This window comes from Panthera onca, chromosome D3 (assembly GCF_046562875.1).
Source record: "Panthera onca isolate mPanOnc1 chromosome D3, mPanOnc1 haplotype 2, whole genome shotgun sequence".
Classification (NCBI taxonomy): Eukaryota; Metazoa; Chordata; class Mammalia; order Carnivora; family Felidae; genus Panthera; species Panthera onca.
Window position 1 is genome coordinate 79,704,513 of NC_138350.1, and position 12,723 is coordinate 79,717,235.

Genomic DNA, 12,723 nt, shown 5'->3' on the forward strand with positions numbered 1-12,723 from the left:
AAAGTCCCTGGTTATGTTTGGTCACTTCTGTGAGTCTTATTGCTGTATAATGAGCTTCTTTACAGCGAGAGGGACTTTCACTCTCTTATCCTGGGAAGATGTTGTAGGGGTTAACTATAGGAAAATAAACAAATTGTGTCTTCTGGCCTTCAAAGCCAGAACCATGTGTACCTATACAAACACTGAGCAGAAAACAATGCCACCTTTTCTGTATTTTAATGGAAAAGGTAGTATTCTTGAAAAATTAAAGAGCATTATTTTTAAGTCACACACAAGGCCACCACCTTTAATATCCCACCTGTTTTCACTTTTGCTCTAATACAGTCCCATCCCAAGCATCATCTTTTCATGGAATTGTTCACCTGCTCATAAAGTAAATAGCACTTTACATTCTTTGTGCCTGGTCACTTCACATATTTAAAAAAGAAGAGAAAAGGCTACTCATCATCCATGACTAGGGAGGTACTCATGGTAGTAGATTTGTCTAAGAAGTGATCGGTTCATTTAACAATAAAGTCAGCATTAGTTTAGTTCACTCGTTACTGGTAATTATGATTACCATGTAATGCCTCAGTTAATATTTTCAAATAAAAATTCTGACTCTTAAGAGTCAGTGTGCCTTTTCTCTGCTGTCATTTCTTTCCTTTTATCTGTGATCCCATGATACCTATGAGAGTAGAGAAGCATTTAAAAAATGTTAAGTGTAAAAAAAGTAAATTGGAAAATAAAACTATTTTATGCCATTTGACTTAATTGAAAGAATGTGTATGTTTACTTGTTCATTTGCTTTTTCCAATATAAGACATCTTCTTGCTAAACTTGCATGGGCTTATAAACTTTTTAGGATAGCAATTCCAAAAAACATACCTTTTTTTTTTTTTTTTTTTTTTTTGAAGACTTTAGAAATGCTGTAGCTGTGTCCTTTTCTACTTTTTCTTTTTTTCCTATTCCTTGTCACACTTCATCTTGTGAATATAAAGTGAATATACATATCCTTTTGGTTAATACTCACTATACTTTGGTATTTCATTTAAAGTTTTATTCTACATAATTATTTACAGTTTCAAACCATATTTTAGGCCAAATTCCAATCAACAACAACAACAAAATTGTATATTCTTATATTTAGGAACTGCTTAGAAAACGTGCCTGAGTGGGTATGCGAAAGCCGAAAGCTGGAAGTTTTGGATATTAGTCATAATCAAATATGCGAACTTCCTGCACGGTGAGTATTACAGATCAAGTGAGAGGGTCTCAAATTAGATCAGCAGTTTTTAAGTAATTTAGCTTATTATTGTGAACTCCTACAAGAATTTGTTTTAAAGCTTTATTTTTAATATCTTTTATCTCCTATGGTGTCTTTGAATTACAAACTTTCTTCATGCAGTGGACGATAGAGTGAGACTTCGTCAACCAGGCTTTCCAGAGCCATGCGGGGCCGTGCTTAGGGATGTTTTTAAATAAGCTGTGTTTGAAAACTCAGCCAACAATACGATTGCTTCACTTCTGTAATCTCAGTTCTTTCAGAATCTTCCACTTCTGTCTGTTGACTTAACATGCCTGCCTTCCCCACAAATAATTTTTGGTTTTCCTCAAACATAACCTTGGAAAAAAAGATTATTAGATCATTAAACCTAGAAAGAGCAAACTAGATTCTCTTTTTCTTGGTATGAAAGAAAGGTCCAAGGACTTTTCTTTCCTTCTCTTTTCTCTTAATGTAAATTTCGTAAATTTTCATTTTAATGGCAAGATTTGTAAAACAGCCATGTAATGATGTCTAAGGCCATTGATACCTTCTAAGGCCATTGATACCTTCAGGTGAACTAATTCTAGTACAAAATAGTATTGACTGTTAGTGACTAGCCATGGATTAATAACAAAAGGTAGGCTATTCCAGTGTTATCCTATAGAATTTTCTGTGATGATGAAAATGCTATTTATCTTTTATATGAGTGTATATCTCTTCTGTCCAGTATGGTATGCACTAGTCACATGTGACCATTGAGATCTAGAATGTTCCTCATCCTTGCGTATAAAATATACACCAGATGCAAAATATCTCAATACTGTATATTAGTTACATGTTAAAATAATAGTTTGGAGATATTGGGACAAATAAAATGTAAGACTGAATTTGTTTCTTTTCACCTTTTTTACTGTCGCTACTAGAACATTTTAAATGACATTTGTGGCTTGCATTAGATTTCTGTTGGTTAATGCTGTTAGAATATAGATCTCATAAAAGAGATCTGGGTTACATTTCAATCCCTGGAAAGCTCAGTTAATTTTACTTTGTTCCTTGGCCATATGTTATACCTGGAATTTCAGTTCTATTTGAAAATGCTTTCTGCTTTAGAGTTTTGTGTTGACTGAGCATGTAGGTGACCCTGTGTAGCCCATCTCCATTATCAAGATGATTTTGATGGTGTGCCCTGTGGATAGCAGTGTGCATACGTGTGAGAGACAGACCCTTTCAGAAGACAAAACAGCAAAAACCATAATAGGCTATTACTAATGGGGGAAAATTTTGTTGGAAAAATCTTGCAATGTTACCTTTCTTCTGTTTTCTCTGTTCTCTTCCCCACTTCGACCCGCCCAATCCAACAGATAGCATGTTGGCATTTAAGGCCTCTGTTTCATGGGAGGCTCCAAAAAAACATTCTGTACACAAACCCAACAATTAAACAAACAAGATAACTGATATTTTATCCAGTTTTCTCCAAAGTTAATTCATCCTTGATTGGATCTGCATTAGTCATGCTTTTGGGGGATCTAAACGGATGTTTATTCAAAATAAATTCTAAATGCCCTATTGTCAAGGAATTAAACAGCCTGTGTGTGTGTGTGTGTGTGTGTGTGTGTGTGTGTGTGTGTGTGTAGTGTGTGTAATATGTGGGACAAAAAGAATACGTATCGTTTTCCTATTTGTGGTGTTTACTTGCACACTTTCTGTCAGCCCTATCATTGATCTAATATTCAGGCAAGACAGCAATTCATTAGAAGTTGATTTGATATTCAAGCTTTGTTTATCTAAGCCATGTATGTGAAGAACTTCACCAGACAAATTAATATTTAAAAAGTGGAAATGTACTAAAAGGAAAACAATGCTTAGATAGTATCCAAAAGAATTTAGCTAAGTCCAGTAATTAGCAGTTAAGACTCATACTGTAGTTATAAAATCTCCTTTATTTGGAAAAATCAAATTAAAGATTTTCTCACCGGTCCTTCAGATATTTATTTGTTTAAGGGTAAAGTAAGTGTAAGTGTGTGTGTGTGTGTGTGTGTGTGTGTGTGTGTAGTAATAAATTATACATTCTACCCTCTAAGAATCCTGAATTGTACCCCAGGCCCAGTGAGACAGTAGAAATGGTGAAGCAAGTCCTGAATTACTGGTGTCAGGTGCATGACAGAGACTGCCCCCTGTAGTAGCTGTGACTGAATGGCAGTCCTGGATAACCTGTCTTGTTACACTGGTAGCTAAGTCTTCAAAGGCGGGCAGGCCACACCCCTTTCGTGGCCGCCTGTGCCGTCACAGCACTGAGACAGGTCGGTTGCGTCTTTGTGAGCGAAGGATCTAGCTTGATTCTCGGTGAATAAAGTTATACCGTAATGTGGAGTGATTGTAACAGCTCTGGCCGCCTGTGAGTGAGGTCAGAGTGCTAGAAGACAGGAGGTGGGGTGAGGCAGCCTCACTCTTTGACAGCAGTGTAAGTGAATTCTCACTCCGGATGATCCTGGATGCAAATGATAACTTCTCCTTCCCACAGGCCCCACACTTGTGTGTTTCACCCTGGGGCCCGTTTTGCTCTCTACCACTGTTGGAGAAGTCTGAATTGGTCATAAAACGGATTTGTACTTGATCAAAAAGTATTCAACATTTGTTTCCGTTTTTGATAACCCCTGGAAGAAACACAGCCAAGGTTCCAAACAGCTCTCTGAGTCTCGAGAGAAAATAGTGGATTAAGTGTGTTTTCTTCTCTTTAGGAGAGGGTCTCTGTTCGGCCTAGGATTAAACCAAAGAGGAGGGAGTGAGGAAACGGAGAAATAGTTGTGATTGTGAAATGCAGATCAGGAAAAACGTAACATTTTATCTGTTGGCATTTGTAAAAGTTTAATTGGATAGAAGAATCCTCGTTTAATGTGGATCCTATGGTTAAAAATTGATCGACTGTATTTATTCAGAATCTGTTGTGGGTAAAACACCCGTGTTCCAGGGCAATACGAGAAACAAGGCCTACCGTGGGAAGCCTACAACCTTTTAAAGCTCGCCCAGTGAGTCTAACAAGGGTAGACTGTTCTCTTCAGTATCTCCTATGAAACTTGTTTTCTCGCTTTCACTAAGTAGAGCTTCTTTGTTAAATATTCCTGCTCATAGGTTTTCTTATTTACTTGTTTGTTCACGCAGTATGGAAAACACTGAAATGTAAGAGCTCCAAGTTTGAACTTAGGGTAATGTGAATTTGCAGTTGCTCTGAATGAATTTGTTTCTTTGGAGAGCTTGTTTTAAGTATTCGACTCCTGTTCATTTTTTGTTCTTTGTCCCGAATTAGCTCTCAGTGAGTTTCCTTCTGTCTTGTCCCCTTTTGTGCAGCTTATTTTGTAACGGCGCTCTCCGGAAGCTACTGGCGGGACACAACGAGCTGACAAGGCTCCCTGAGAGGCTGGAAAGGACCTCGGTGGAGGTCTTGGATGTACAGCACAACCAGCTCCTGGAGCTGCCGCCGAACCTCCTGATGAAGGCCGACAGGTAACGCAGCTGGTGTGTTTCGGTTACTGATCTGAGTCGCCGAGCGAGCGTCCCCTCGCCAGCAGGCCCGTCTTACATGGCAGGACACCGTTTGTGTGGGTTTTCTGCTCATCTGCCCGAGATTTACGAAGAGCACGGTTTTGCCAGCCACGTCTCTGTTGGGTAGCGTGTGGAGTCAGGGCAAGAACCTGGACTCAAGAACCTGTAGGTTCTTCATTAATTTGACTGCTTTCCGGAGAGAACAGCCTGGAGTCGTTCACAAGCACGTGTCGTGGGGGTGTAGCCGTAACACGAGGGTAAGTCTGCCGCTGCTCCGACTTGTGCGGCTGCGGCAGTCTTAGCCACATTCTCTCAGGCCTCTCTGGTCTTGCTTTCACGTACTTGTGACTCTGGGCAACAGCCATCGTTTCCCTAGGGTTTGCTCAGTTCTCGTTGTTGTTTCCTAACCAGTTGTTCTTACCTTTACCACGGTTTTCCCCTTGCATTTACATTATTTCCTTTTGAACAGACTTTTTCCAGGTAGCTTGTTATGTTACACTAAGTAGTTAACGAAATTGTTTTGATGTGAGGAGGGGGTTAAACATTAAGTAAGAGTGGCCACATGCAGCACTTTCCTTAAAGAAAGCTTTAAGTCAACTGAGTGGTAACTTACTTGGGAACATCTTGTTTGCTTCAGAGTCCTTGTGCACCGTTCTAAAAAGCTCCTAGCCTGATGGCCTGCATCATTGTGACCGCTGCTAATGTTTATTTTTAGTGGGTGACTGTGACCTTAGAGATGACATAAAGGATTGAACTTCTAGTATACCTCATGAGAAAGACAAAAAAGTTAATTTTGTGGTGCTTTTAAAAAAGAAAATAATGATGGGTCTTTCAGCCTTAAAATAAAAACTTGAGATGTGTTTCAACCTGTGAGATTTTTCATGGGCAAAAAGAAGTCTGGTTCTCCGAAAGTGAATTAGATACCTGACCATGTGTACCAACTCCCTGTGCTTATTCTTGTCATAATACTCACCACACACTGTATTATAATTTCTTGTTTACTTGCCTGTCCCCACTCTTAGATCACGAACGCTGTGTCCAATGACTATGTCTTAATTACAGTGTTAGCCTCAGCATCTTTCAGTATGTTGGGAATAAAACAGGGTGCTGAACAAATACTTATTTAATGAACAAAAGAAAATTTAAGGAATTTTAAAGACTACCTTCACCTGTGGATTTTCATTTTTCTTCTACGTCCTTTAAAAAAAAAACTTTTTTTTTAATGTTTATTTTTTTGAACAACAGGGAGAGAGAGAGAGTGAGTGGGGGAGGGGAGACACAGAATCGGAAGCAGGCTCTAGGCTCTGAGCCATCAGCACAGAGCCCGATGCAGGGCTCAAACTCATGAACCATGAGATTATAACCTGAGCCGAAGTCGGATGCTTAACCAACTGAGCCACCCTGGCGCCCCTAAAAAAAAACCCTTCTTAATCAAGAGATAGCTTATAGTGAAAAAAAAAAAAAAGTACAACCCTTCAGCATACTGCTCAGTGAATTTTCATGTGTATATGCCCCTGTAATCATCGCCCAGATCAGGATAGAGAACATTTCTAGTTCTCCTTTCCTTTTCCTTTTGTTCTTTTATCCTCATTTTAAAAAACATTTGTTCTTTGTACCTAATATAAGTTATAATGAATTCCTACTGGAATAGTTACAGAGAAATAATGGAATTGTGAGAAAATGGGATTGTTAAATTGTAATTGACCAGTGCTCTATCATTCCCCTGACAAAGGAGCAATATTTCAAGATCATTTAAAGAATTATTCTTACTTTTGCGTTCATATCAAAGTACAGTTAACCCTTGAACAACAGGGGGCACCACCCCCCACCCCCACCCGGCACAGTCAAAAATCTGTGTGTGGGGGATGCCTGGTGGCTCAGCCGGTTGAGCATCTGACTTCGGTTCAGGTCATGATCTCGTGGTTCGTGAGTTCGAGCCTCTCATCGGGCTCTGTGCTAACAGCTTGGAGCCTGGAGTCTGCTTCAGATTCTGTTTCTCCCTCTCTCTCTCTGCCCTTCCCTCACTTGCACTCTCTTTCAAAAATAAACATTAAAAAAGTGTTTTTTTAATCTCTGTGTAACATTTGACCCCCTAAAAACTTAACTGCTAAAAACCTGTTGACCAGGAGCCTGACCGATAATGTAAATAATCAGTTAGCAAACATTGTGTATGTTATGTATGTATTATATACTGTATTCTTATGATAAAGTAAGCTGGAGAAAAGAGGTATTAAGAAAATCATAAGAAAGAAAATACATGTATAGTACTGTATTACATTTTTAAAAATCCATGTATAAGTGGATCCATGCAGTTCAAACCTGTGCTGTTCAAGGGTCAACTTTGCAACGCACAGTCTTTGGGCAACTGTAGACACATGGTTTTTGTTGTCATGAATACGGTGGGATTTGATCTCTTTCCCTGTGGAGAATTCTAAGTTATGTTATAACCTTATGTCCTCTTTCATAAGGCTAACTAGGCAAAACTTGGGTGCGGTTTTATAATGAGAATCTACTTGTTCTCCTGGGCGTCTATACTGAATCTACAGAAACAGATAGATGGATTCAGATTTAGGAATCTTTGAGTGAGATAAAATCATTTCTGGATCTGGCCAAGTCTGATAAGTTCATGGCTAATAGAGTAGGTAAATAGTGCTGGAACTCTCCAACAGATAATAATGAGTCTTTATTCATTTTTGAGGATTTGATTTTAAAAGGACAGTTCTGGGGGCACCTGGGTGGCGCAGTCGGTTAAGCGTCCGACTTCAGCCAGGTCACGATCTCGCGGTCCGTGAGTTCGAGCCCCGCGTCAGGCTCTGGGCTGATGGCTCGGAGCCTGGAGCCTGTTTCCGATTCTGTGTCTCCCTCTCTCTCTGCCCCTCCCCCGTTCATGCTCTGTCTCTCTCTGTCCCAAAAATAAATAAAAAAAGGTTGAAAAAAAAAAAATTTAAAAGGACAGTTCTGGATATTTTTAATTCCCTAGAAGCAATCAGTGAGCAGTCCTTCAGTCTCCTTGGTGCTGGGGCAGACCTGCAAACATGTCCCTGAGCGGGAGCTCCCAAGTGTAGTCAAGGAGACTATGTTTTTGTGTTCAGAAAAGGATTTGAGTGGGACATCTGTAATGTAGATTCTCCCATCAGTGATTCTGCTTACCGGTGACTTTGTGATCCTGGGCAACTCGCTCTGAATCTAGGTTTCTGCACGTTGCATATTCTGGACAGTTCCCAAACAGAATCTGTAGTTTGGAAGAGGAAGGATTGTGTGAACTGGAATATTTCTAGTAAAGCAACATGGAAAACTAGGAGCCACTGAAAGAGGACATTGCTGTCATGGAGAGCGTAGGCTGAGCTAACAGTGTAAGCTAAAGGCATTTAGGCAGAAATCCCCATAGACGGAATAGATGGGTCTATCCAGAGCCAGCTGCATTTTGGAAAATAGGAGCTGCTGTCAGGGGATTAACCAGCCTCTGTGCATCCTGGGAGGAGGGCAGGCCACGTGAAATGTATTTCTGGCACAGGAACGTCCTGGAGTAAAAGGCCGGGAGAATTACTAGGAGCAAGCATCCTCCTTTATTTTATGAGAGAAAAGCAAATGACCAAAAAAGGCTGAAATGAATTTTTTCAAGAAGACATATTTTAGTGCCTTTGTTTTCCAACCACCATAATAGCCACCTCTCCAGCATAGTGTGTTATTAGTCATGACTCTGAGTCAGAAAGAAAAGTTAAGAGTTTTGGTCCTCACAGGCAGATTGGCTTATGAAAGGGATAGTGTGAAGCTGCCGACTGCTGTTTTTGAACAGTGTTCTTGTGTTACTTGTTGGAAGACAGGAAACGCAACATTTTATAATGATTCTCACTGAACGATTTGCCACTTCTTAACGAGTTAATACTTCTTCCCCTTTCCAATGTCTAATGGAGGTTTTGTCATCTAAAATTTTTTTTAATTGACTGGGGCGTAATCTACATGCAGGAAAATGTGGAGATACTGTATATTTGGTTTGATGAGTTTGGGGGAAGGAATAAACCAGAACTGACCGTTGCAGGAGGTCAGCCCAGAAAACACGAACTTCAAAATATGAAAGTGGATTTTTGAGAAAAGAATCTCTGTGACTGGCTTCTTGGAGGTGACTTCAGTTGTGCTTGGTTCTAGTTTGCACGGTCCAGGCCCACATCCTGCGGTCCTGGTACCTGCAGGGTGCCGCGGGGCATTGAAAGTGCCTGACGTCGGTGTTGCCCTCAAGGGGCTAACAGTCAAATGCAGACTCTAAAACCACAGCATGGTAAACCGTAATGAAAGGCGGGTTTCAGAGGGTAAGAGGGAGGGAACTGATACGGGTAGTTTCAATGGAAGCTCCCGGAGTGGAAGAACAAACAGCCTGTGGCTGCCGTGCGATGCAGAGCTGTTTGGTAGCAATGAGACTTTGCTCCGATCCTTCTCTTCAGTTTGCTCCGTGATACAAATCTTACAAATATGAGATGCTCCTTGTTTCTTTCTTCGTTTTGTGATAATAAATTACTGTTGCCAGCTCCGTGTCTGGTTATATAACTGAGGAGAGGGCCTGGATACAGGTCATCGTAAGTTCTAAGTGGTTTCGCTAGCGCTCTACGTAGAACCTGTGCCTGGAAGCTGTAAGAGAACTGTCAGAGAAGCCTGCGTCACTGGACACAGAGCCAAAGACTGAACTTTGACTCCCTTTCTTGTGAGTTTTTCTTTAGCTCTGAATCTCGTCTGCTAAAACCAATGTCATGGTTTTAATTACATGATATTGTCTGTTAAGTGTTACAGCTTTAGAGTGGTGTATATTCATCTTCTTCACCTGGTGGCGGGAGGGTATCTGGTAACCAAATGAGAGAAGGGAATGTGCTTTAAATTAGGTGACTTTTTTTTTAATGTTTATTTATTTTTGAGAGAGAGAGAGAGAGAGAGAGAGAGAGAGAGCAAGCTGGGGAGGGGCAGAGAGAGAGGGAGACACAGAATCGGAAACCAGCTCCCGGCACTGAGCGGTCAGCACAGAGCCTGATGTGGGACTGGAACTCACGAACTGTGAGATCATGACTTGAAGTTGGCTGCTTAGCCAACTGAGCCACCCAGGCGCCCCTAAATTAGGTGACTTTTAGTAATATCTCTCTCTTCCTCTGAAAACTTTAGAGCAATTTTATTAAAGTTCTTATAGCTTGAACCGGCAATGTTAGCTTATGAGTTTACTCTCTGCATGCCTCTTTGAGTTTTGTTTATTTTGACTTGCTCTTCACTGGCAGCTGTGTCAAAAACTGTAGACAGATATGAGATGCTATGGACCTTGTGTTGCTGAGAAGCTGTGATTTTGTGTCTTATGATGAGGGCGGGATTTTGTTCTGTGGGGTGAACTGGCAGTATTCTAATCCAGATCTCACTGGCCAAGATCTCCCAGCTTACCTCTTTTTGCTTAGAGTTGGAGATCTCCTTGATGGAGGCCCCCAGGAGAGTTTCAGATCATCAGTTTTTCATCAACAACTGGGCAGGGTGGGGTAGACAGTCCCCCTGGGTCACTGGAACGAGTGGAGGGGGGACCACCACCCTTCTGTTCCTGAAATCTTGGTGATGGCCACCTCCCCACCCATCTCACACCTGAATACTCTTTTGATCACAGGAGAGCTGCTCCTGAATTCGGCTGGTCTAGTTAACAAAGTCGCAGCTGACCCTTTAAAGGACAGTTGTAGATTCCTGCTGTGGGTGGACATTAGGATCTGTTTTTATCCGTGGTTGGAGCAGTACAAGGTACTTTCAGGGGGGCAGTGGGGAGAGTGTATGTGCGGATGAAGTACATGGTAATTATTAAATACCCTGAGAGTATTAGTCACATTACAGACCATAAGTTTTAGTGACTCAGAACATGTGTAAATATCAACGGGACTAAACGGGAACAGAGAATTTGGAGAGCGTGATCAATTGACCATGACAACTGGTGCCTTTTGGCAAAGACAGATATTTCTGGCATTTTTGAGAGCTAAGGTGCCTACACTATTTTGTTTAAGTGAAGGGAGCTAACTGGTGAAGTACTGGTGTTTTGAGAATAAAATTAAAGTGTTTCTCAAAGTGTGTCTTCAGAATGCCCTGGGTAACTTATTGAACATGCAGATTCCTGGCCCTTACCTCAGTTCTGCTGTCTCAGTGTGGCTGATCATCAGAATCCTTAATTCCACAGATTTTTGAAGCCTTAACCTGACTGACTTAATCAGCGTATCTGGGCATTGAATTCGAGAATCGTGTACCTTCCGATAGGAGGGTGCAACATCACTACTCTGTGTTTTTGCCAAAAACGTACCACCGTGTTGTAATGATAAAATATCAAACAAATGTAAGTTGAGAGACCTTCTACAAAATAATTGTCTAGTACTTTCCAAAAATGTTAAAGTTGTTGAAGACAAATAAAACTGACTACAGGAGGCTAAGGAAGCACGATGACGAAATGCAAGGTGGGATCCCGGATTGGGTCCTGGACCAGGTGGAGGACGTCAGTGGGATAATTGACGAAGTTGGGCGAAGGTCTGTAGATGAACTCATAGCATTGCATCACTGTTAATTATAACTGTACTTCTTTTTAAAACTAATTCTTTTCGTGTTCTTGTTCAACAATTCTTCCATCTGTATACCTTTTGTTCCTTTACCTCGTAGCCTCGTGGCCTTTAGTGCCCAAGCCAGGCAGATTTCCCTACCTTTTGAAACAATAGTTCTGTTAGACTGCATGCGCTTTTTCTCCACTCGGAATCAGCACTGTTAGGTGGTATTGCCAGACAATAATTGTGGTTTGTTTTTCGAATTGAAGAGTGGAGTATGGCATTAATTTAGTGGGCTCCTCCCAGCACTTTAAGAAATTAAGTAGGATGGAAAATGTCACTGCAGGATAAAGTGAGACTAAGTAGTGATTGTTTCATGAAACTTTTAATTACACGTGTGTGTGCTGCATCTGTGTTGGGTGGTCACGTAAAATGTCCTTTGTACTCTCGGTTACTATCATGAAAGTTTGGAAGCCCTTTACGAGCTACCAACCTTATGAAGACAATGAAGTTGGTAAAAGTGTTATGTTGTGCAGACAGATGATAAGGAATTTAGAGGGTTACGCACTTCCTGGGACATTTGGGGGCCAGAAATCAAGTCTTTGTCTAAAAGTAGAAAAGTTGCTGGGCTCAGGCTCAACCTTTTGGATTTTTAACAGAGTACAAGTCCCGGGCCTGATCTCCAAAAAATCACTGTTAAAATGCAGGCAGCCTGGTGCACCTACAAATAGGGGAATCGGTTTCACCACCAAATCCCGTGCTTGGCTTCAGTGGCAGACTCGGCTGTAAAATGTAAGGGTGTGCTGGAAATTACTGAAAAACAAACAAAAACAAAACAGGATACAGAGCCTAGATGAGCCAGAGCAGATGGACAGAACGTGTCAGGGAGGAACAGAGCGACCGCTCAAGAAGCAGGAAGTGGATTTGTCTCTCCCTGCTGTTGTGGGCAGCCTTCCAGATGCTTTAGGGCAGAAGCCGTACATGACTTTTTTCTCCACAACTTCTGTACTTTCTGCTAAGAATGGTTTTTGAATCTGAGTTGTCTTGAAGTGCTGTGTGCATTTGGTCGCCACACTGCCCGCAGGTGTCCTGCTCGACCTCCAGCATTTTTCACGAGGAGGGCCTATGAAAATGTCCTCAGGAAAATGTGTTATTAGTACTGTTTTTTAACATTTGAATTTTGGAGAGACGTGTCAGGGAATTGCGGACTCTGAAGATTAATGAGGTCTGGGTTTTATTTCTGGCTCTGCCATTAACTACTTTTTAACAATTGCCAAGTAATTTGACTTTTCTCAGCTTGAGTCTCTGTCTTCTGTGAAATATGAGAGCCATCTCTGGGGGCTGATGGGAGCATCAAATGAAATAGAAAATAGGAAAGAGCTGTGGCCTCAGCATAGCACCTTA

At 41.2% G+C, this 12,723-nt stretch overlaps 1 protein-coding gene across 2 annotated transcripts in view; it reads left to right on the top strand.

Moving 5' to 3' along the window:
• PHLPP1 (PH domain and leucine rich repeat protein phosphatase 1) overlaps nt 1-12,723 on the top strand; it is a 212,639-nt gene that overhangs the window by 165,863 nt on the left and 34,053 nt on the right. For both annotated transcript variants that reach the window (XM_078435164.2, XM_078435165.2), the window contains exons 9-10: nt 1,130-1,225; nt 4,592-4,747. In XM_078435164.2, the coding sequence (XP_078291290.2) occupies nt 1,130-1,225; nt 4,592-4,747 (252 nt within the window). The remainder of the gene's footprint in view (nt 1-1,129; nt 1,226-4,591; nt 4,748-12,723) is intronic.